The sequence below is a fragment of the Stegodyphus dumicola genome, chromosome 8 (assembly GCF_044657685.1).
Source record: "Stegodyphus dumicola isolate Sdum_Otavi_A_Nest chromosome 8, ASM4465768v1".
Classification (NCBI taxonomy): domain Eukaryota; kingdom Metazoa; phylum Arthropoda; class Arachnida; order Araneae; family Eresidae; genus Stegodyphus; species Stegodyphus dumicola.
Window position 1 is genome coordinate 29,782,355 of NC_140775.1, and position 25,864 is coordinate 29,808,218.

Below are 25,864 nucleotides of genomic sequence, written 5' to 3' on the forward strand. Positions count from 1 at the left end.
AAGAACAGTTTAAAATCTGAAAAAAAAAAATGAAATTTAAAAAAAAAAAAAACTGAAATGTTTCAGATTTTAAATTACGTCCAAAGGGGCGTTTTTTAACATTTTGTGTGTTACCTTTCTTTATTAAATATCATGTTCCTCGCACTTAAACCATAAGATCCAGTGCAACAGCAATATCGCAAAATAGTTTTAAAACGAGCATATCTTTAGAATTTCCGATACAGAGACTCACGCGCTGGAGATAAAAATGTTTTTTCTGCACAACGTTGCCATTGCTCGCTTTGAAATCCTTGAGTTTGTTAATCAAAAATTCGTCAAAGTTTTAAAAAGTAGGAAATCTATCATAAAACAAATTTCAAATTTCAAATTTGGTCTTCCACATGCTCATATTGGTTGGAGGATTACGTTATTCAAAATTCGATGACTCTATGTACCGTTATTTTATGACAATGTGAGAAATATACATACATTTACGCAGATTTTCATTATTTAATTTCTTCAAATATAATGCAGGGCTCTAACATTTTATGGCAACAGTTTGAAAAGTGAACCGACATTTATCCGTCCGACGCAAAATGCCAAAACGAAACTAATAGTCCTTCGGGATTCAAATCCCTTTGGACTAAAAACAACCTTCATAAGAGCACCTTTATGTCAGGGATCCCCTTTTAAAAATGCTATATATAACGAAACAATGTTATATATAAATCTAATATATATCCCAAGTCGCGCTTTCGAGACATGAAAAACGGAATTTGAATTGCCCAGTAAAACGGAAGATATAGAACTGTCCATTTTTTTTCGCAGTGTATCTTGGCCTGAAAGTGCCTGCACTTTAATGAAGGTTACTTTTTTCAAGTTAGTAACTGCTGTGCACAAGACTGGATCTGCATTAATGGTAAGACACTCTTATGAAGATTCCTGTCTTCTCGAACAGTGGCCAAACTACACAAAGGTGCGAACATTTTCCATCTTTTAGAACACTGGCCAACTTGCACAAGTGTGCTGGCATCTTTTTGATCGGGCACTCTTATGATCTATCTTTTTGTTCGGGCATCTTTTTGATCGGGCACTCTTATGAAGGAGTCTCCACTGGCAGCCCAAGTACCTGATGGGATTCAAGAACATATTTTAACTCATTTGTTGAATTTTATCATTTTGAACAGTTATAATATTTTATTATATTTCTTTAGTCTGTCTTTCTTGGAAATGAGCAAGGTAAAAAGAGAAAATGAGTAAAAAAAAAAAAAATGGTAAAGAATTATTTAGGAACCATGTGTTTGTCTACTGTATTTAGTTAGTATACTGATTCGAAACGTGCGTGCCTAAGCTCATGGTCACGATTGCCGTGATAGCAGAATACAAATTCTGGAATTTCGAACATAAATCGTTAGGATAACAAGCTATAAATATATGAAATGTTAAAATTCTTAAGCTATTAAAATGTAAATCTGTTTTTCACAAAGCTCTGAACTGACTCGGAAACATCAAATATTACCGCATTTACATACTTATTTTTCTCCGTCATGTATTTTGCCTTCTTGGGCACAAGGTTATGAAAACGTTTTAAATATTCGCTTAATTTCCCCCTTTTTCAAGGCGTTCAGAAAGCCAGCTCAATTAAATTTTATAATGGATACGTTCACATAGTGAGCGCAATTTTGGGTGCATGATAAAGCAATAATACTGATTGACAGTGCAATAATACTGACTGACAGTGCAGTAAAACAGATTGACAGAGCAATAATACTGATTGACAGTGCAATAATAATGAAGAGTTTCAAGAAAACGCGGGATACCAACTGCTCTTGATGGTTCTGAAGATCATTGCGTATGGGAAAACCAGATTGAACATTAACGGAGACGATACCGAGGATATGCGAGCTATAGCAGATAGCAGAGACAACTGTTCTAGCAGCACTAAATGATTTGAAGCATAGGGAGTAACAGTTGACAACCGTAACAGTGGGCAAGATTCAATATACAGGGCAGGGAAAAATGAAGGTATCTTATTAGATATTACAATTTTAATATTATGTATTCTTAGCACAGTGCAGGTTTCTTTTAAATAAATAATATTTTGATAGCAACCGGTAATTTATCCATGAATACTTTATTCGTTGTGTTTTAACTTTAACCGCGTTCTTCGGAAATTAAATTATTCGCGTAATTTTCCCCTTTTGATTTTCGTACGATAAAGATCGGTAAAAAAGGAGGAGTTCGTCGACCAAATTGGCTCTTTTTTTTAGTAAAATCTCTAATTTTAGCTGTAAAAATTGTTTTTAACTGTATTTAGTGTTTTAGGTTTTTCTGTATTTTACAATTTTAATGATGATTGAGTTTTTATGTATTTTTGCCTTGCTGCGAAGTAAGAACTTAATTGATTGAATTAGAAATATACCTCTAGTGAAATTAGAGGAAATAAAATCAATGAAGTTCAGCAAAAAATGTGTATAATTTAATAGGCCGTACGAGGAAGTCATATGTCTACATCGTATATTTTTCTTAATATTTTTTTTACTAATGGTTTATTGTTAATATTAGTATAACAACACTTTATTGTTTGTCAATAACTGACAAAATTCAGTAACTCTCTGATTTCAAATAAAAACTTTCACCGCAGTTTGAGGGTAATTAACGATTACTTTACGTCAAGCACACTTTATGTTAAATGTGAGAACTGCAATTTACGCAAGAAATTGAAAAAAAAAAAAAAAAAAAAAAAAAAAAAAAACCACGTCTGCAGTTTGAATAACTTGCTTAGGGATGATTTAAATAAATGTTTCTTTATAAATTATACAGGGACGTTACAGTATGATTTGAAACCCTGCAACGTCTTACTAGAGAAGCGAGATGAAATCTGGTGCCGATAAATACAGGATTAAATAAGAAATTCCAGAAGGCTGCCTTTAGGCCGTGGAAATAGTAATACACAGAAACGAAAACATATTTTTTGATATGAGCCAAACATGAGATTTGCAAAAGTTTTCACCTATAAACCTGCATGAACATGGAATCGACATCAATATAATTGTAGAGTCATTCGTTATTTTTGAAACAGAAGACATGAGAAACGAGCAATGCCCTCGCTGGGACTCGAACCTGGACCTCTCGAATACGGGCCGAGTGTGCAAACTGTAATACCGCGAAGGCATGCTGGAAGGAGGGAGAAAATACATAATGACGATCAAAATGTATATTTTTTTCTGGCCACACTCAATCGATCGTATGTTCGACACTGGCTTACAGATAAAAGCAGAGGACCTACACCATTTAAAACTGACAACTCCGTAGTTAACGGAAGCTTATAATTAGCCACGTTACATAATCCAAAAAGAAAATTTTGATTAAATCATTATTTTTTATGGTAATGCAAAGAGTCGACGCCGTATTTTGAGTTGCTGTATCTATCGTGCGTCCTCAGACAGGCTATCGATTTTATGTTGATTCTGAAATCACATCCCCAAATATTTTCTTAGCTGGAAAGGAGACTAGTTCATCTGAAAACTTTAGAGAACCAGATGATGATCCCCAAGATACTTTATTATGGTGGAATCAGAACAAATCTAATGGAACTAAAGGCTTTGCTGTCGCAACTAGCCCAAGCCAAACTTCCGTTGCTTGGCAACTAGCCGTAGCTACGTCACGAAATAGGTAGTATAAGGATTTCTCTAAATATTCTAAATTTTCAATTTTGAGTCACGACGGTATAAGAACCGACCAATCAAAGAGACGCAAACACAATCTGTCATCCGGTCAATCATATCGCTGAGTTAGTTGCACATTCACGTATGCTCACCTACCTGGATGTCTACTGTTCTACAGGTGAAAATGAAGCCAATGGTTTTAAGTTGACCGTGGAAACTGGAATAGCTAATTCATGGTTTGAAAGCTTCCTCAGAAGCCAGAACTTTAGACTGGATTATTTGGATTAAGGTAAAATTTGCATAATAATATTTCATGCACCCGCAACATCATTGGCATATGAACAAAGTTTAGTGCGCCTGTAATCACTGAAATTTTTTCCGTCAACACTAAGCTGGAAAATTGTGAATTAACTCACGTGTGCAAAATTCTGATTATATTAAAAAAAAAAAAAAAAAAAAAAAAAAACACTAAAAAGGAGGATTTTGTAAACAAATACTGTTGTATTTCATAAATAAGTTTCCATTATTTAATTATAACTGAAACGAGTTTTAAGTGTTTTAACACCTTAATTTTAAGTCAGATTCACTCACTCTTACTTCTTTAAATTTCCCTTTTTATTTTTTTAATGTAAAATTTTAGAAGAGAGACATGTTATTAATATATCGATTAAATTTTCTTCTTTTATTATAAGGTATTTTCTCTCTTCTTCCAGCATGCCTTCGTGGTGTAACAGTAGCACACTCGGCACGTATTCGAGAGGTTCAGGTTCGAATCCCGGCGAGGGCATTGCACATTTTTCACATCTCATGCTTCAAACTAACATAATAACTCTACACTATTAAATATTTCAGTGGAATCGCACTCTCGATTTACACATTCAAAATTACAGTAAAATGAATGAAAGCTTACCTTTAAATTTACAAGTAGACGAAATAACACGCTGAATGTCAGGGTTTTAGATACAAAGAATAAAAAAGTCTGGAGGCGGTTGTCTACTCCATGCTTCAGCAGTATATAAGAAAATCACGGGTATCATATGCTTTCAAAGACATAAGTGCAAAGAATTTTACCTGAAAAGAAACAAATATCTTATCAGTAAACTGTCTCAAAAAATTAAAAAGATATTTAATATAATAAAATCATTTACGCGTGCTGGAAAACTTCACATCAGTGATACAATTAATTGCATTACATTACATATGAGTCAAGTACAAATTTAATGATATACCTAACAGATTCGCTAATAAATAGATAATTTAAATCACTAATTGATTTTATAGACTTGAGCAATAATGAGAATTTATATATATATTAAGAAGGCAATTTGTAATAGACGAAATGTATGATGTAAGAGAGACTATTTAAATTAAATGGCTTATTAAGTTAAGGTAGTTCCTCACTTAATAATTCTAAGGCATAGCCAAGCCTGTTATAGCACACATAGTATTTCAACGTAGAGATGTACTATAACAATGAATAGTTAGTACCATCTATAATTTCATTTAACTATTCATATGATTCTCATTGGTAACAGTAATTCGAGTATGAAGACCTGCGAAATGCGTCACTGAAAAATTTCCGATCGAAGCAACAAAAAATGAAAATGAATTAAAAAACAGCGTGAAAGACCAGGAAACTATGGTGTTGGCGAGCCTGACCTTTGCAGTTGATAGGCCACGTGACCCAGACATTAGTTTGGGGACAATAGAATCGCCACAGAGACCTAAATTCCCTTAACACAATGCCCTCCGCCTTTCTCCACTAGAGGTCACTTCGTACCCCAATGCTAATGCAACGGCCTTCAAAAAACGACGATTCCGATGCAAATATATACACCTCTGTTACGCACAGTTTTTTTTTTTTTTAAATTTATTTTGAACTCACCTCTGAATTCAACAGATTCCACATGCGTTGGGTTTTGCAAAATATCTTATCTTCTTTTTGTAAATTAAAAGCACTGCCCGTTGGCTTACACGAAAGAAATAAAATAAAGCTCCATATAATGCGAAATTACGTTGGCTTTCTCTAAATTAATACATAACATTAACACAAATAGCCATTTATGTATTATGCTTTTTAATAACAGACATGTGAACTTTAATATATCTATAAAAATAAATGCTGGATGCATGAAAATATAAAGTTCTGGAAGAAATGGCGACTTCCTGATTAGAAGGAAATATTTATGTTTCCTTTTTAATCAGGCCCGGCAGCCTGTGTAGACCAGTTACGCAACCACCAATTTTTAGAGGCATCAGTTGAACTGTTTTCATGAGTGACATCTAAATAAAGATATATGTCGCTTTAAATTATTAATAGATTTAATATATGCAGAGTGTCGAATATAATGATGGCTTAGGTCGTGAAGAAGGGTTGGAGTCAGGGCTGCTTCTGACAGCTCAACATGTTATTCAGATGAAAAAAAAAGTATAGGATATAAAGTGAGTTTAAATAAATAGTAAACTGTTTACAGCAATAAAAACTGAAGATGCAGCTTGAAATATAATCCAGCAATTAAATTCGAAATGTAGTATAGATTTGTATAAATTAAACTCCTTATATAAAAATTCATTGAAAATTGGTGTGTTGGAAGAGTAATGAATACGTAGCAAATAAGAAATTGTGTGTATAGACGACACCAGTACGTGAGGAGAATGATTCACGAAGTTTTATGAAAGGACGGACGGAAACCAATGACCTGCATTGCAATCACAGTTGAACCATGGCAAAAAATGCTTTGATTGATAGGTTTGAAGGTGCTAGTATTTGAATGGTCAAGCTTGATTGGAAAGGACTGAAAAAATGATAACAGAGAGCGGATAAAAAAAATGTACGACACAGTGCATCATATTTAGTTCTTTTGATGGGATAGCTGGTAATCTCTGGGAATGCATAATATCATAAACTGCATTATGGAAAACTGTGCACAGGATGCACGATTGAAATATGTGATTGAGAGGTGCCTTTTCAAACAGTGTTAAGTAGAAAAGTTAAAATATTATGAACAGGCCAAATGGTTGCAAAAGATTTAGAAAACCAAATTTCATTATTAAGCTGTCACTGATAAACTCATATTAACTTATTTCAATCGCTCTTCCAGATTTTTTAAGACCATAACCTAATTTTGAAATTTATTGCACGTCTGAAAAATTATTAAGTAACGGACTTTAGAACTTACTGTCTAATTATTAAGCAACGCACTTTAGAACTACGATTAATTGCATAATTATAAACTATTAAACTTTATAACATCTAGCCTTTTTTTCCTTTACTAGATAAATCGCCAACATGTGTCCCATGTTTCATATAGCATTCCCTTCAAGAAATACTTGCTTCTCTTCTGTAATACACCAGAATATTTCAGAAAATGAGAAATTTATCATTACTCTTGTCAGATTTACCTTTGTAAACAGGTTGGTCAAGAGATTGCCTCCAAAGATATTATTCTGGTCAAACCTTGTGAAGCTATTCTTTCATTTACTTTCGTCAGACCTATCTTGTCAATAATATCATGCAACACAGTGGCAAGAAAATTTTTAAATCGAATTTATAGACATAAATATTTCAGTGCTTAAGCATACGCAGATGTCTTCATACATTTATCAAACAAGTGCATGAATTTGTTCTTGTGCTTGAAGTTTATGATCAGATTTATCAGAACGATTGTTACTGTCCTGCCAGAAATGAACCATTTCTTCAATATCTTCTAAGAGATCATATCCTTTTTTAGCAATATGCACTAAATTTCCACTACTTTCGCCGAGAACCATGCTTGAATTCATGACGTATAAAGCAATCTTGTTTGTTCATAAGTTAGATTAACCTTGTAGCTGACATTTTATAGACAGAGTGATTTCAATAATGTTAGATAAAATACATGCCCTGAATTACAATCATGGAAATTTCTTCAAAATTTTGGAGAGTTATAGAAGGTTTTAGAAGATTATCTACCTTTCCTCTGAGCAACCGAAAACATTTAACTGAACATATTTTACCATTTCATATATATTTCTTCACTACCTTTTGTAAGAAATTATAATTTATAAAAATATCTTAGCTGTCAGATTCATGCCGAGGGGCAGGCGAGTTACTTGCCTGATATAAAAAAATAAGTTAGAGGGTGCAATATTAGAACATATTAAATTAAATATTAAAACAAAAAGGAAAAATTGTTTAAGGAATGTTATTTTGATATTTACATCATGGGTTAAAATTCTGTCGACTCGACTGTCGTGCCAGTTCGAAAACCAAAAGTATTTAGAAGCGTTATTAAGAAGTGATTCTTTTTGTCGAGATTCAACATTTTCAGTGTAACTCAAAAATCTCAGTTGAAAAACTTCAAAATTAGAAAGAAAGGGTTTATGAACTACTTGAATCTTTCCTGTAAAATCTGTTTCTATAGTTATAATCATGCCTGGATTGATGACTAAAATGGCTTCGAGAACAGTTAGGAGTGGGTTGCACTGTGCCCTTATAATTTGCCAAAAAGTTTAGGTATCTGTGACGACAATACGACTTTCAGTATTATCGCACCAAGTACCTAGACAGCAACTTCGACAATACGATCAGCTCCACATTCGCGAATGCACTTAGGAACAAAATCCGACGTTTTGTACTTTTCCCGCTGCCACCATTTCCTCGAGAAGACAATTCGATATACTTCGAGTTGCTGTGTTCCTCGAAGACTTATTTGAGCTTCAAACCTGGGTCAGTGGTTTGGCTCTGGGCACCTTCTTACAAAATTTAAGAAGAAAAATTATTTACTTCTCCCATTGACATGAATATCGGGCATCCAATGATTTTATGAATTATAAGTCTTGATAGGAACATAATTTTCAAACCATAAATCGACTTAATAACATAATGTCATATATCCTTTTTTTTTTTTTTTTTTTTTACAAAAGGCGGTTCCAGTATCTCATGCAGGTTTTCTCTAAAATAAATCATAGCAGATCTTTTTATAATACATATAAATAACCTTTCGGTCTTTACTCGAATTTTTTATGGAACTCACTGCTGTCCTTATACCTATAACGTTGCACGTCATTTCATATCTTTAGGCCACCATGACATTCTTAAGCTATCCTTAGGCTACTACATAACCTTATTTGTTGACTTACAACGGAAAACAAATCTGTGTGCAAATGACTCAAACACATTTCACTAGTTTGAAAAACATTTTGATAATACAGAATCTACAATATGGAAAGGTAAAAAAAGTAAATTATTGTTTGCTGTCATAAAAAGACAGTTCGCTGGAACCCAGGGCTCTTGATCCCATACATAGATTATGATGTCCATACATAGATTTGCTCCAACAGTTCATACGCGATCAAAAGGGGCCGTCGGCCCCACTGATCGGGCCGAAGAGACGAAAGGCAAGCCATGGTGAAACGTAAAACCAGTAACCGGTCTACTAACATCAAGCTTCCCAGGCAGAAAGAACGAAGTTGGGTGGCACAGGTCACCATGCCAGCCGCCACTGTTATCTGAGTCATAGCAAGTGTCTAACTCAGCGCTCCGAGGGAGAAGACAGCAAAGAGCGTATGAGCTGTATACAGTGTTGCGACAACCAGGCGCTCACCTGTCGTCAATAAGCAGTCATCCACGATTGCAACCATTTCACCGAGTCCACCAACCAGGCCAAAAACTCAAGGACAACCTTGAGTATTTAATATGCAGTAACACCACAACCTTAGGACAGAAAAGACAGTATCATTACGACGGTACCTGCCGAGCTTGAACCTACCCCGAATGAACGAAGGTTCTATGGATCCGAGAATTTTATGGCGGGATATTGCGCGGCAGCACAACGTGTCCGGCTCAATAACAGGAATTTTGCCTATATGGCACATAATGCGAATGCTACACGACCGTGGTATCCCAAGGGAGGACAAAGGGGGTGGAAAGGGGTGTGGTCGACAATAACAAGGCCAGTGAAGCAAATGGAGTCGTAAAATGCAGAAGCAAAATAGGGCGAGGTGTGAACCTAATACTGCATGAAAAATAACATGTGAAAGTAGAGAGAATACACAAAGTATAATGCCGAGTAAATGATACAAAATAAGTAAATGAAACAAAATAAAATAAAATGCTAGTAATGAAATTACAGCTATACAACTATCTATACTATATACAATACAGTATTTAGGTGGGGAAATTAGAGTCCCGGGTGAGGTGAGCCGCGAGGGGGCGAACATAGTGGTCTTCTTGCAGAATTTCATAATTAAAAACATTTAAAGAGTTTAGGTGTATGCATTTAGCAAAGAATTTTTCGTTCGTAAGCTGCAGGTACCCATCCATATACTCAATTTTTAAATCTTTATACAAGGTAACGGACGTTCTAATCCTGTAAAAACTGATTGTATACTCCCCGTGGTCGAAACTGCCTAAGTACAGAACCTAGCTAGTAGCTTCACAAGTTATACCTGTGTCGACTTCCCGGGGGAGTGTCATAAAAAGATGGTAAGAGCCTTTAAAAAGATTATTCAACAATTCCGTCTAATTACTCATGTAATTTTTCATGAAACTACTTTTCAGGTCATTATGCAGAATCGAGTTTCTCACAAACCAAGTAACAATAAGTGAGGGAAAACAACTGTCTTAAATTACAAAAAGTCTCACACTCTTATTACCGGAGCTACGCTTCAGGTAAAACTATCGAAGGTGGCAGAGCTATATGACGTCACTGCATCCGCCTCATTTGCATACGGACAAATGTCTGATTTTTTTTAATTTTTGTCATTCTGACGTTTTACTCTGAGTTCCGATACAAAACCAGATTGTTTCCGCAAATTCTTCGCGTTTTGTTGCTTTGCTTTATGTCGCATGTTTTAGTTCCCCTGCCCTATGAATCGTCTGTTCGAATGGGCGTTTTATGGTTTAGCAACTGGCAACAACAAAAGAATCTATATTTGGCGCCAACTGGAACAAAGGGATTCCAATTCGTAGTTGTAGAGTTTTGTTTTACGAGCACAAACTTTCCCTTTTACGCAGATGGAAAAGTGGGACAAGTGATAAAATAGTTGCCATTTCTCAGGGTAAAAGCAGTAATAGTTTAGAGAGTAAATACTAAGTAATATTTAACGATTTTACTTTTTTTCTTTTCTTAATGTGTCCATAAAATTTGTATTTTATTTAAATAAGTTAATTGATTGTTGTTTAAAATAGTTTATATTCCTAGTTTATTATTCTCTTATTAAATTAGAAAAAGATATGCGGGGAAAATATGAAAAAATATATAAATAAGACGAACGGCCATAATTTTCTGCATCTCTTCTACAGAACCAAAGTAAGTTCTAGCGAAAGAGGAGAACAATATATTATAGTCGAAAATTAGATGTAAACCGAGTAAAAATATTGTAATTAGATGCAAATTAAATACTATTTCTTTAAAATAACTTTTTCCAAAAAATGGTGACGAATACTTTCATCATCGATTTTTTAAGCTGTCAATCACTGACTTCTTAACATGTAGTGGACTAGGTAGTGCATCCTTATAAACAACTGTTTGAGGAGGACTAGCTTATTTATTTAAAAATCAACATTTGTGAGTATGGTGATTGCAACAAATTTGCAGCAACTGAAAAAAACTATATAACTATGATTTAAGAATGGAGCTAGAATGATAAAATAAATCAAGATTTTTACATTTTCAGACTAAACATATTATTGAAAAATATTTTAAATAAATAACTTAACAATGTTTTTGCTTATTGGAAAAAGAGCAGTAATACAGAATGCATTTTCCATAATACAAATGTGTACAATAAAAGGAAAAAAATAAAATAAAATAAATAAAAGGAAAAAAATATTCTTCACGAAAACACGAATAGCAAACTACGTAAAATCTCAAGGCTGTTATATTTCTGACTGCCTAGTCATTTTCTTCTTTCATGTTAAATATTACCACTAGAATATGGATTTTCAGATTTGTTATGTGAGATCAAACAGTATTATGCATGAAAGTTTTTTTTTTCCATTTTTGAATCGCATTCGTTAAAATTTACTTTGTTTCAGATTGGCATCAGAAAATTCTGATCGTCCTATATCCAAAAAGGAATACTGAACGGGAAAATGGCACATAAAAACTTCATTTTACCAGGAAGCGCAGTTTAAGCAGAACTCCTTTGTTTAATATATTTGCACAGCTGTTATAAGTTAGCCCGAATTCAAAGTACAGGTGATGAAAGACGCGATTCTTCCTGGCAATACTCAAAGATGCATTTGGACAAAATTTCATCCCGGATGTGTTAAAACAAGTCACGTGTCACGTAAGCACAGCTGACCAATTACACCATGCATCCTCTGTTATGAGTCAAAGTTCACAAAAGTAGAAAGGAAAATTTGCAAAATTTCAATTCAAGGGGATCTGTTATTGTTCGGCAAAGAAAAGAAAAATTGCTTCTTTTTCTTTTATTCTTCTGCAGCAAAGCGAATAGTTTTCCAGGTAATGAAATGAATCCATGGACAGAGTTAGAGCTAATTTTGAGTAATTTACTTTGTTTCGAAAGTGACGAATAGATAAATACAATGAACATGCTGGGGAAGATCTACCATGGTTTGACATAATCAAGGCCATTGCATCAGAAGTGGGCACAAACAATAGACGGACGACTGTCTTCAAAGAAAGGGTTAGCAATTGACAACTATTCAATAATTGCAAGTTGGAAGGATTCCTGTGAAGGAAAAGGAAGTTGTTTAAAGAGCATGTAATAAAATTTGCATGAATCCATCGGATAATTTAAAATTTCTCAATCATATAGGAAAAACTAAACACAAATTAATCTTGTCACGGAAATCTAGATTTATTTAAAACCATGGACACTGTTTTATAATATTAAATGCATTATTTTAAAACAGATTTTTTTCTTTTATCCCAGAAGAAAGAATGAAATAATTTTAAGACTGAACCGAGACTATCTTCGAATTTTCTATCGCTAACGCTGACAGAAGCTACCATAAATCAGCAATTATTATCAATGCCATTTTGGGTAAATGGCTTTAGCAGTGATTACAGATGGGCGATTAAATCATATTGTAACTCAAATCACATTGTAATCATATTGAATTCAAAGAAAATATTGAATATGTTCTTTAAAGCGATTAAATGATGTGGTATAGTTCTATGCCTAAAAAAGTTCCGCTTTTTAGTATAAAATGTCTGAAACAACCTTATTTTTCATATGTATAAAAATAAGATCCAAAACAACCTTACTTCATTGTAATTTAATTATTTACTTTTTTAATCTGGTGAGCAACCGTCAATTACTGGAAATAAAAATGCAGTGATAAGTAAAAACTAATAACTAGTAAGTTGTCTTTAATTTTTACCCTACTTTTCATACTACCAAAAGTGGATAATTCTGAAGGTAAAATAAAAATAACAGGATGTTAAATTTTATCAATTTTTAATGTTGTTTTAGGTGCTTAGCTAATTTTCCTCTTACATACTATACTATAGAATAGGACTTTTCAAGGTCATTTTTTCTTTTGCTTTGCCTCGTAACCACACCAACGACTGTTGCGGAGGGTGGTTGAGTCTTCTAATTCGCTATAATCCCCTCATCTGAAAGGTGATCAGAACATACTTTACGATCGTAAATGAGAGGAGGTTCGTTACGACCTTGAAGTGCCTGTTTTTATACACAATTTTTGCACACAACTTTCTCAACTGCAGATGTTTTCTTAAAATTGTGTGTCCAGATGATTTTCCTTAATTCAGTTTATCAGCGGTCATTTGGGCAGTTAATCGACGATCGGAAAGCACAAGAGGCCGCAGATATTCAATATTGTCATCAGCACAAGAGGCCGCATATATTCAATATTGTCATCAGCACAAGAGGCCGATGGTAGCCCTAACCTTGCCTCATCTTTAAAGTCTTCACTGAAACGCTTGATCCACTTAAAAAGAGCTGTTTCCATCAGTGCGTTATTTCCATAAGCAGCCCTCAACATCTCATGAATTTCTCGAGAGCTTTTCCCATGTTTCACAATAAATTTGATGCTAATTCGTTATTCCATCTGTTCATTAATCTCCATTGCCGATAAGGGGTACAGCTGTCTCTAGCTGTACGCTCAACCTCGATGGTCTGACGGTCCATTGGGTCCCCTGCCAACAGAACAGCAAATGCACAAGGCCTAATTTCAACTCAAGGGCACCCTACTAGCTCAGTTTGTGTACTTATTGGACAGACTAAGTAGAATAAAACTTCAGGCAATATATTAATACTGCACAGGACCGTTTCTATGTATAGGTCGCAAGCTAACTTCTACTGCACACTTTACTGACCGCAGTCTTTACAGTAGAGGCCCACCAGCGGCCGAGTGGTAAAATCGCTGAACACTGGTAGTTCGGTCCGAGGTTCGAATCCCGCGAACGGGCTGGCTGCATGGGCGTTTTCGTGGTTTTCCCCATGTGTAACGTGTATACGAGCCAGTTTCCCTTAGAAAGTCCTCCACGAAAGGCATCCCTCCCCTTAGGCAGATAGCCCTAGTGTGCTTTGCCGTATTCTCAATACACACACACACACACACACACACACACTTTACAGTAGAGGGTGCAATTTATGAATCTTTCAAATAAGGACAGAATATAGGACTTAGCGCATTCCCCTGTACATTTTATTATGGCGTAAGTAGTTAAGTTCATAGCTAGCTAACAATTGGAAGATCTCTGGTTACGAAATTTCTGGGACAGCGTAGTATACTTTTCATGTTTCTTACTCTGCTAGCCTCCACAGGTACACACTAAAGCAAGACAGGCGCTTGTGCATCCAAGCAGCCATATTAGGTGTCGTCCGGTCTTGCCATTTACTAAGGTTCTGCCCCTTATGGAATTCGAGGGAGAACACATTGGGGTGCGGTACGAGGGTCTTCCACTCCTCTTCTCTTACCACCATCTACTCGAGAGTATTTTAGTTGACCGTGTATTTTAGTTGTTGCACGGACACTATACGCTTGCAAGTATACTTGCTTTCTCCGGAATTCGAACCCCAGCTCTTTGGTACGGCAGTCAGCGTCACTAACCATTGTACCGTCTAGGCAGAAATAGTCTTTATAGTGAAACCCGATTTAAAAAGTATAATGGACGTTAGCATATCATCACCTGGATTGAGTAAAATGGCTGTCTTCAGACGTTCTTTAACTGAAGGAAGGCTAAAAGGAACGATGGCATTTTGCTGTGCGCTCGTTGTTAAGTGAACGTCTAGAACCGTGATTCGAGTCAAAGTGGTTTTACAAATGATTTTTCCTGTTTCATGTTTCGAATATTTTAGGCAATTCTATAAATTTTGTGATCAGAATATTGAATTTATATAATCACTGCTCTCAGCAACAACAAAAACAAACAAATGAACAAATAAAAGTAAAATTTTTCACTTAACTCATTCTTTCATGCATTTATGCGTAGTTTCAGATCGAAAAGAATTATACCCGGTTTATGAGCTTAACTCAAAGATATAATATATTTATCACTTTCACAGCGAAGTCCGTTAGCTTAATTTTGCAAACAACACATCAAATATAAAGAACAAACACAAATAACATAAAATAGGTCTTTCCCCTTTTGTATCTTGTAACCAAATTTCTTTATGAAATTTCTACAACTCTACCGTTAACGGCAGTATATTACATGCTGGTAACAATAAATTATCCTTTGTTGTTGCGTTAGTAACAACAATCTGCCTAGGATTTTGAGTAGGCGATTTGAAAATTGAGGTTGAACAACGGTGCTTGCAATTACGGCGTCGGCGGTCTGACTAAATCTCAAAATTAAGTAATTTAAAAAAACCGCAGAACAAAGCTAGCGTATTAGGTAAGATACGAAGTTAAAAAACGGATACATCAGGAAATGAAAAACAAACACGCTTTAAGACTGGAATGAGAATACTACTTATCCAATAGCAGTTAAGGAAAAATTAAATAGGCCAAAGATACATCGCAATGAATTCGGGACTTTTCACGGAAGAAAATCTTACTATGTTTCTCTTTTGGAAGGATGGAAGTGAAAACTTCTGATTCTTTCTATTTCGACATTTAGAAACATTTTTGGCGGCGAAATTCCCATTTTTCTGAGAGATGCTTTCGCCCCCCACATCTATTTCTAATCTAAGAAACCAAAGGTTTTTAACTTGCTTTTAAAATTGTTGCAATGTAATGATTATCAGCATAAGCTACTTAAAATAAACATACTTATTTAAAATTAACACACTTATTTAAAAATAACATACTTTTTAATGTAATATTTTCACAGTTTCAATGGTCATGAGATTATTAGTAGAACAAATATTATGAGTTGCGGCTTCTATACGAAAGTGATTTTTATACTGATTTATAGTATTAGTTTAAATAACAAGACATTTCCAAAATTATGTATTATATATTTCTACTACATACATATAAGTACGGTAAAGAATATGTAAAATATTAATCTAACTTTAATTTGTAATAGCTCCTTAAGTCTCTTGGGTATTTCCCGTTTCTATTCTAAGAACACTAACATACTGTTACAAATTTTGTATATATAAATAATTTAAGTAAAATTATACGTAATTGTAGTACCTGTTGTACAATGTTACTTGTATAATGTAATATGAAAGATCTCAGAGTGCGGAAAAACAGAGTTACAGGGGTAAATGGCGTTCTCGCGAGATATCGCCAAGCTAAGCGATAGTTTTGGTGACTAAGATTCGTCGCCATATTTGGCAAGGAATAACTACAGTCGCCGCCAAATTTGGCGATCATTCGGCAACTTTTAATTCAGATCTCTGTGTAACTCTATCCGGCCGTATTTAACTGTAACTATGTATGCTTTCCAGCAATAATGAGAAATCGAAGGTAATGGAAATTTCTCGATTGACGGTGGAAAAATATATAAGACCGGAGAGAGTATCAGTTTCTAGTTTTAGTTTAGTGTTTACTTTAAACTTCAGCTCAGAACTTGAAAGATTACGGTGCGAGTTTACGCTTTTGAGACCCTTAGCATTACCTTGTGTTCAACGTTCTCAGTAGTTTAAAGTGGTAAGTACTTGTCTTACCAAGAAGAACTGTATAAGTATTTTTGTGTGAAAGGTTCCAGAACACTTTTTTCGCGGGGGGGGGGGAATAAATTTCATCGAGCGTTTATCAATTCTGTGTGCATTCGATACATTACGAATTCGAACGCGCGTAACGATACTTAACATAAATTTCTCTGAAGTGCGTCTTTTCAAAATTAGTTCATGTCAAATGAAACTTATATAAAGCTCACGAAGCATTTGTTTACATAAAGCTTGAGCCAAAAATAATATTAAAATTTGCAATAATAAAGCAGCTACTTACTTAAGGCTTTAGCCAATAATAATAATAAATTTTGCTAAACAAAAGCTTAATTGTCTAATAAGATTAAAGTAACACCATCGCATTTTTCTTTCGCTTGTTGCGTTGCCAACATGTCGCCACGTATCTTTCTTTCGTTAAGGATATATTTTTATAAAGATTTGAAAAAGAGCAAATTTTAAGAATAGGTGGGCTGGTTAATCTAATTAAGCTTTGTATTTTTTTATTTTTGTTCAAGGATGTTTCTTTTTCCAATAAGAATAAAAAAGTGCTGGCCACGACTGATTAATATTTTTTTTATTAAAAGTGCCTGCAAAAGTATTGGCCATGATTTCTGCTGCATCTTTATGTATCAAGCTCAATAATTATGTATCTAAGCAATTCGCTTCCGAAAATATTTGTTATATATATGTAAGATAAAAAACACGAAAGCAAATTTCTAATTTCTAATTTTAATATACATGTAACCTCTTTTATTTTTCATTTAATTTGGGGACTATCTCTGTATCATAAAATAACGCTATAAGTTTAAACTGCGTCACTCAAATTAATCATGCGATCCTCCGTAACGCTTAATGCAGATACCTCTTGCCCAGTCAAATAATTATAAACTAAAATTTTTTAACTCGGAACTGAAACCTTTTGACTCCCTCCCTTCTTCCTCTGAATCGCTACGTCATTTTTCGCTTACGCTTTCCTACTGGCAAGACACTCCTCATCCATGCTGCTGCTTACTTACTTCTAAGATGATGTCTAAGATGATGTCTAAGATGATTCTAAGATGATGTCTTCTAAGATGACTTTACTAATTTAATGCATTCCATTTCATCTACGCATAAAAACATGACAACTAATATGTGTAAGATAAAAAATATGAAAGCAAACTTCTGATTTTAATTAGCTGTAACCTCTATTATTTTCTATTTAAGTTGAGAACTTCATCTCTTTATCTTAAATAGCGCTATAAGTTTAAACTGCGTCATTCAAATTGATGATGCGATCCTACGTAACGCTTAATGCAGATACCGCTTGCTAAATCAAATAATTGTAAACCAAAACTTTTTAACTCAGAAACTGAAACTTTTTGACTCCTTCCTCTGAATAGATGCGTCATTTTTCGCTTCAACTTCTGTGCTGCATGGATGCTTCGCTATGCTCGCTTCTATCACTATAGTATCAAAAGTGTAAATGTTCTGAAAGTAGGCACGATTAGAGTGCCAAGTGAGTTGCAGCCACAAATCTGAATTTAAATAAAAAAAAGGAAATTAATCGGGTTCGACTTTTTCTCTTTACTATGGATCAAGTATCTACGCTAAGCAACATTGCTACGCTTCTATCTCAGTGTTCTCACATCAGTGCTTCCAAGATTGTGCTATACGTGTAATAATAGCACAAGACAATGTTGTAGTTTTAGCGGAAGATGAAACCAATTCGCATTTACATTAGTCATGTCCAAGAAAAACTGCAGCGTAGGTCTGACTGGAGCGAAAGTTACAACCGGTTTGATGGTTAAAACATCATTTTTATTTTAAACAGGAATAATTATTCAGAAACACATTTCTGCTTAAACTGGTGCAACACTAGAGGTGCTAAACGCGCGCACAGTTTCTACTTAAGCAGTTTTCGTTGTAGTTAACAGAAAAAGAAGCTTACCGAAGAGACGTGATTTTCTTTGGCAGAGCAAACAGCAAAAACGAGTGATGCGTAATAACTGAAGTAGTATTCATAAGCTTAGAAAGTTTTTTAAATCCTGAACTGCGTTTGGACAAAAGGTTTCCGTGGGTCAGAGAAATCGCAATAAAAAGGGACGTAACTTGCTGCAGAGTGATGAAATGATGCAAAACGTAAGAGGGGATGTGTTTAATTAAAATTATGAGAATGGTTCCAATTTATTTTCAAAGTTTTATAATTATTTTAGTAATTTTGTTCCATATTTTATATTTTACAAACACACACACATATATATCTTTATGCCTAAGTAAAAGCCAAATCATCAAATGAATATTTATAACCCTGGCAAAACTGAAAACAAGGCCACATTTCTGGAATTTGGAGCTAAAAAGCTAATAAGACAACCTTGGCATAAAGTTAACAATTCTGATGTTATTTACAATATTGCAGAAACATTAACTTGTGATTACCTAAAAAACATTTCTTACAATCACGGGTTCCAAAACATTTATTCAAGACCTATAAGTTGAAGGAAAGAAAAAGAAAGCTTTATTACAATATTAAGATACGTGCTTGACAAAGTTCAGTATTTGATCAAGCTTCACTAAATCTAATAAATTACCAGAATATTTCTTTTATAAATTTAGTTAGAGATAATTTCAGAAAACCATCTCCAAGAAACATACGAAATTGCTCAAAATTCCTTAGAATTTCTCTTAAGAGTTAATTTTCATATCCCTTTCTGAATTATAAATCTTCAATAACTTTTGAAAAAAATTAATGCGATTCTTTATGCAATATGAGTTTTTAATTAAACTTTCTCGCTTTCCCAGCGTGCTCTTTCCAGAACAATACTAGAATGAAGAAAATACACAAACTGCGTGACTAAGAAAATAGGGCAGACACAATAGATCATCGTGAGAGTCAAGAAATTTAGTTTTGTTACCTTAATTCGAAAACAAGAAAACAAGATCAAATAAAAAGTAAAATAAAATAAAGCTTGGCAAAGATTAAAATGTGATTATCTGTTGGTGTTTCTGTGGTTGAAATCATCTCAGGGAATACCTCTAAATTTGTAGATTTTCCAGATATATGCCTGGTTAATTTTTATTCACGCAACTCGCCCATTCCTCCACTCCCCAAAAATATTTTACGGGCACTTTTTAGTCACTTGTTTACTAGTGAGCTTTATTTCAGTGAATACATGTTTTTTGATAATTGTTGATAACAACGCATACTAGATAATCTTCTGTGGAATGCACTTTTTCCACAAATATGAGCCAATTTTACCTCTTGAAAACCCTTACGTTGCATCCGATAAAAAGTACTGAAATTTTCATGAACCAGCCAATTACACAACAGATTGAAGGATTTGAGAATCAGTCATATTGGATTCCGTGAATAAATGAGACAATATTGAAAGATAATCAAAACTTTCTCATTATGATCGTCACCTTTGCAATAGATAAAATAGAAACATAATGTCTCGCAGCTTAGGTGAAATTAAATTTTAGACTGATATTAGTTTCATTCAGAGAGGTTCTATATATTTCTAAGAATTCTAATTCAAGTTTCGTTTCTCAAGCGGCGACGTGTGCGGCGGAGATGCAGGAAAGCGAGAAAGTGCATGACGCATTCAGAAAAACTGTGGGAGATATCAACAATTTTGGTTCTTAACTGAAATCTTATTTGATTGGTTATAACGTATACCTGCTTTGCAGGGTTACCTAAAGATACGGATTAGTTTTGAAATGACGCACTTTACACTGATGTGCTATGAATAGTTACTATTTTTAGGACACAAAGGGGAAGTCCTCAAATGAAAATAGGGCTACTGCGAAATTAAAATTGGTAGTGTGCTTTCATATTTAATATCTTACCCACATATGTATATATTTATACTCGTATATGTGTAAGATAAAAAATATGAAAGCAAACTTCTAAATTTAATTCACTATAACCTCTTTTACATTTATTTCATTTGGGAACTTCATCTCTCTGTCTTAGAAATAGTGCTATAATCTAAACTGCGTGTTTCAAATTAATTATGAGATTTTAGGTAACGCTTGAATGTGTCAGATAAAAAATATGAAAGCAATCTTTTAAATTTAATTCACTATAAACTCTTTTATTTTTATTTCATTTGGGAACTTCATCTCTCTGTCTTAGCGCTATTAATTTAAACTGCGTCATTCAAATAAATCATGTGATTTTACTTAACGCTTAATACAGATGCCTCTTGACCAATCCCCAAATTGTAAACTAAAACTTAAAACTGAAACTGTTTGAAACCCTCCCCTCTTCCTCTGCATTGCTACTGCGACCCTCTTCCCTTTTTCGCTTATGCTTTCCTAACCAAACGCATTGCCGCAATTCTCTATGTGGTGCAATGATCGATTATATCACAATAGAATCAAAATTGTTTTTCTGTTTCGACTGTTTCTTCATTAAAATGGATCGACACTCTAAGCATCAAGTACCTATGCCATCAGTATTTCTGCACATCTACATCTCAGTGTTCTTACATCAGTGCTTCTATAATTGTGCTAATATGACATATATATGTATGAGAGTCGCACCAGATGATTCATATTATATTTGTAGATTATTATTCCCACATTATTAATGGAAATAAAAGGTACGCTAAAAATCATTGCAAATTATATTGCCTTAATTATATATAACAGATAATACTCAGTATGTTGCTCATATATTCGAAAACACTCTTGTGTGACTTTAGAATCCGAATCCTTTCAGACTTTTAATAGTGTTGTTGATAAAATGGCGTTCATTTTTTAATTTTAAAATGATACTCCATGAATGATACTCCATTAGACGCTTTATTTTTTTAAATTTCAAAATCGTTTTAATTAAAAATACAAATTAATGATAAACAATTTAAGCTATTATTAGTGTTATTACTTAAGTTTTCCTTTTTTTCTTCACACGCGCAATGATGAAACTGGATAATTGTTTTAAATATTTCACCATTCAAAATATTCATTAATTATTTTCTTTAATTGCATTGGAACTTTTCGTGCGCCAGGCTTTAGTCAGTATAAACCTGCAAAATTTTCTTTAAATATACCAGGGATGGAACAGAGCGCATAGGATAAAATCTAGACCAACCGCTTGCTCATTATAGTCATGATCTCGATATACATTCGTGCTCGTCAGAACTAAGTTTCACCGCCTGTCGTTAATCAGTTTAAGACTTGGCTGTCAGACATTAATCATCATCATTAATCATATTAAGGCTCGATCTTTCAGAACCCCAATTATCTTGCATCAAAAGTGAAGAAGCATAGAAATTCGAGAATTATAAATGCACATCTTTAAGGATCAGTCAAAAGTAATAAATGAATTTAATTTCTGTAAGAATATTTGTTGCTCAAAGGAAATTTTAGCCCTTTATCTTAGAATATTTCTAGAAACTGAGACCATAATGTCCGAGACAGTTTTGTTTCACAGATTTAGCTGTACTAGAAGTCTCTTTCTTTTTGAAATATTCTCATTTTATAATACATTAATAATTAGTTATGAAGATGACCATAGCAAAGAAATTAAAATTATTAAACAACGGTAGCTTCATTCTGGTTTCGATACCTCTGGAGAAATGAGTTGATTCTGTATATCGCCGTAACAACGCCAGTGGAATCGTTATATGTAAATATCGGTATCCACGTAATGGTAGCAGAGAAGAGTCCAAAAAGCTATAATTCCTGTTGGTATATGTAGCTTACTATATTCTAATACACTAGCTTTCATTAACAGTAATGTTCATGCATTCATTATTTGAAACCTACTTTTTTAAATCCTGTTAATGTGGTATGGGTTAGGTTAGATTATCTAAATATGGAAAACCTCGAGGGCTATAATAATAAGGGTGCTTTCGTGGAGAACTTTATGAGGAAAACTTGCTAGTATTCACGTTACACATGTGGAATACCATGAAAACCAACCATGCAGCTAACCCGTTCTCTTAGGTGTGAATTCCAAACCAGATTGAACGACAAGTATTCAGCAGTCTTGACAACTTGGGTACTACTGGTGGGACGGAATGAGTAAAAGTAACGTATAGTAAAATTTGGTTTCATCTTGGACGGCTTGCCATTTGCGTTACGTTAGAAATCAACTGATTTGAATCATCTTTACGTCGCGTGAACGAAAGCATTGTACAACAATATTTTATCACCAGCTTAGGAAGGCTGCCACGTGGGTGATTTTGTGATTTTTTTTCTTTTCTGTAACATAAGCTCAACTTAAACCTTAGAAAGTCCCATACATTAAAGTCTATAAAATCATTCAAAGTAGACAGTTCCTAAGCTTTGTTGTAGTAATTTATCTAACTGAATCTTCGTTATTATGTGACTTAAAATTTAATATGTTTTATTATATACATGAAAATCATGGCTCTGCATAATTTAAATAAGTTTCGCAAAAAAATAATGCGAAATTAAACAAAAAAGTTCAAATCTAGTCCAGCTCAAGGAAATAGTCTTGAAAAGAATAAATTTATTAAGTTCTGCAATGCTTTAGGAAGGTTCTGTAAATTAAGTTCTGCAGGTCCAGTGATATGGCAGTTAGCATCGTTAACGATCATACCATACAGGGAGGCATATTTTAAAAATATTCGCAACAGGTATGATTTTATGTATGATTCCATAGGCCTCAAATCGTACAAGATATGCCGAAATATTCATCCCATAGGTTAAAAGTATATCCACCATACTTGCAAATACGTAAAATTCGGTTCGAATCTGTTTGTAGCAGAAAGTTATATATTAACCGGATATATTCTACTTCTTCACTTTTCCAAAAAAGAAGATTCGTCTCTCATTCATCCTTAAAAAGTCGTCTCGCGCACCTGAGAGAATACTCAACACGACCTTTACCACTCCACGGCCTAGATTCGAACATCTTGGAATAATATAATTCAGATAATTCACCGCAAGTGTGTGTGGGGGTGGACAGAGCAAGGCGAATCCCCGTTACACCTAAGAACTGACCCGCTTTCGTTAATTATTTTCCTTCATCTACAATAGGTGATATGCAGATTACATGTTTCGAATATAACGGAACAGGTAAGTTCATAGGTTATCAGAAAGAAGGTGTTGATAATCGTCGCAGTTTCTTCATTCATTGAAGACTGGCCTCTGTGGTTTAGAGTCAATTATTAGTTTGCATCTTGATTTATTTTTCAGGCTATAAGTATTCATGACAGCGTTAAGTTCGCTTATAATAATGGTTAGCATTGTCAAGTTTTTCAATTAAAATTTAAATTTTTGTCTTATTTTTTAATGTACTATCCTTTTAGTCGAGAATACTTTCTAAGTTATCATACAAAATTTGGGCACACATATTTTTATAATCTAATATATGCTTATTCAGTATTCAGTGCTTCAGTGCATACAAGCTATGATTATCTAAGTATGACTTCTTGCAATAACTGCTGGAAAGTCTGACAAACCTATACAAAACCAACTATTTCAGTCTGTTACTGTTGCTCTATTATAATGTATTTATTTTATTGGATCAAATATTAAGATCTCATTTCCTGGGATACGCATGATGGGTTGCTGAAGATAGCGGAGCTGGTTCTGTCGTGGAAAACCAGAGCTTTAAATCGGAAAAGAATGTTAGCAAGTGGGAACAAAACCAGGTGATTTTGAACTCCAGGGTCCTTGTAGGGTTTTGTCCGAAAGCTTATTTCTGGTACTTGAGGAAAATGTTCCTTCACCGCCTTACGGAGATCGTCACTGACTTGCAAAAACTATCTTGAGCTATTTTCGCGGAGTGCTCTGACTTAAACCGATGAATTATATAAAGCCTGAATTGCCCATGCTTCAAATCGATTTTGGAGTTGATATCCAGATTTATATACATTATGGTTAAAAAAAAACACATACCATGAGGTATTTGCAGTCACAAATATAGAAATATCTAGAGAAATATGGGTAATTATGAAAATTTAAAAAGAATGTGAATTTTCCAGACAGCCTGACATTAAAGTATATATAAAGTACTTTAAATACTAATTATACAGTATTATGTTATTGAATGTACTGAAGGCATAGGTCTCGAAAAAAATTAATTTTTTTAAAGAAATAATTATTAAATTTTTTATAGTAGAAAACTGTATAACCGATTGGGCATGCCGCCACGAATTGTAATAACTAATAAAATTTCGCGTTTGTTTGATGTACGTATAATTCCCAAATGACCGGATATTTTCAGCTGAAAGCAACCGTTAGGAATGTCTGAACCCATTGGCCATTTAGCTAATACATCATTGAAAGCACCCTTTGGGATGACCGCAGGGGGTGATCGATATTAAGCCCCCGATAAGAGAAACAATACAATAACACAAAACACGATAAAACAACAAACAAGATAAGACACACAGGAAACAATCAGGCCGGCCTCGTGTAGGATTTGAGCTTCTACCTTCACTTTCAGACTAGCAGGCAGTTTCGACTAAATATTAGCCCGCCCAAAACGGCTTGCTTGAGATTAACTTGAAATATAAATGGCAATAAAACATTATGATAAATTAGAACGTGCTATGTTGCTTCAAAAACAAATAAAGAAAAACAAATTCATTTGCTTTGTAAGTTCATTAATTTAATATGTTTACAGACGTAGGCGTAAGATAGCTACATTAAAGTTGCAGAATTTTTACAAAGCGGATTAGAAATCAATCTTACAAAGATTTCATCATCATGGTTGCCCACAGTGAGCATTGCTGATGTCATCGTTCAGATTGTATTTTCTCAAAAATTCCTGAAATTACCAGAAAAAGTCTGTTCAGTCTAGAAGTACTCATACAATTTTTAGACAAAGAAAATACTTTTGCAGGGTCAAAATGAAACATAAATAAATGAAATAAATCGTTTTGATGATTTACAATTTCCAATGGAGCTCTCTTTCCCTAACCGTAAAATAAGCTGGAAGAACTTGTATAATAATTTTCAGAAACGTAGTAAAAAGTAAAAAAAAAAAAAAAAAAAAAATCTTTATCGATGAAAAATGCATGAGATTATTCAGAAATAATAAAACCAAAATACTGTTTTCGGTTAATATCTTTTTAATATCTTTTGTTTTTTTGCCCCATGTAAGGCAGAATATACATTTAAACAGTGTTTGTTCATCGTCGAATATGTGCAGTGGCTATTATCATCGCGTATGTTTCTGATTTATTGTTTTCACGTGTGAACGAATTACTTTT

At 34.0% G+C, this 25,864-nt stretch overlaps 2 protein-coding genes across 6 annotated transcripts in view; both read right to left on the reverse strand.

Moving 5' to 3' along the window:
• Cad88C (cadherin 88C) overlaps positions 1-25,864 on the reverse strand; it is a 298,274-nt gene that overhangs the window by 220,223 nt on the left and 52,187 nt on the right. Inside the window, exon 2 of one of the 4 annotated variants that reach the window (XM_035354904.2) lies at positions 4,558-4,718. The exons of the other annotated variants lie outside the window; for them this stretch is intronic. The gene's annotated coding sequence lies outside the window, so the exon portion shown is untranslated. The remainder of the gene's footprint in view (positions 1-4,557; positions 4,719-25,864) is intronic. 4 annotated transcript variants of the gene reach the window in all.
• ChT (choline transporter) overlaps positions 25,245-25,864 on the reverse strand; it is a 298,521-nt gene continuing 297,901 nt past the window's right edge. For both annotated transcript variants that reach the window (XM_085821703.1, XM_085821701.1), the window contains one exon: positions 25,245-25,419. In XM_085821703.1, the coding sequence (XP_085677829.1) occupies positions 25,357-25,419 (63 nt within the window). In that variant the 3' untranslated portion in view covers positions 25,245-25,356. The remainder of the gene's footprint in view (positions 25,420-25,864) is intronic.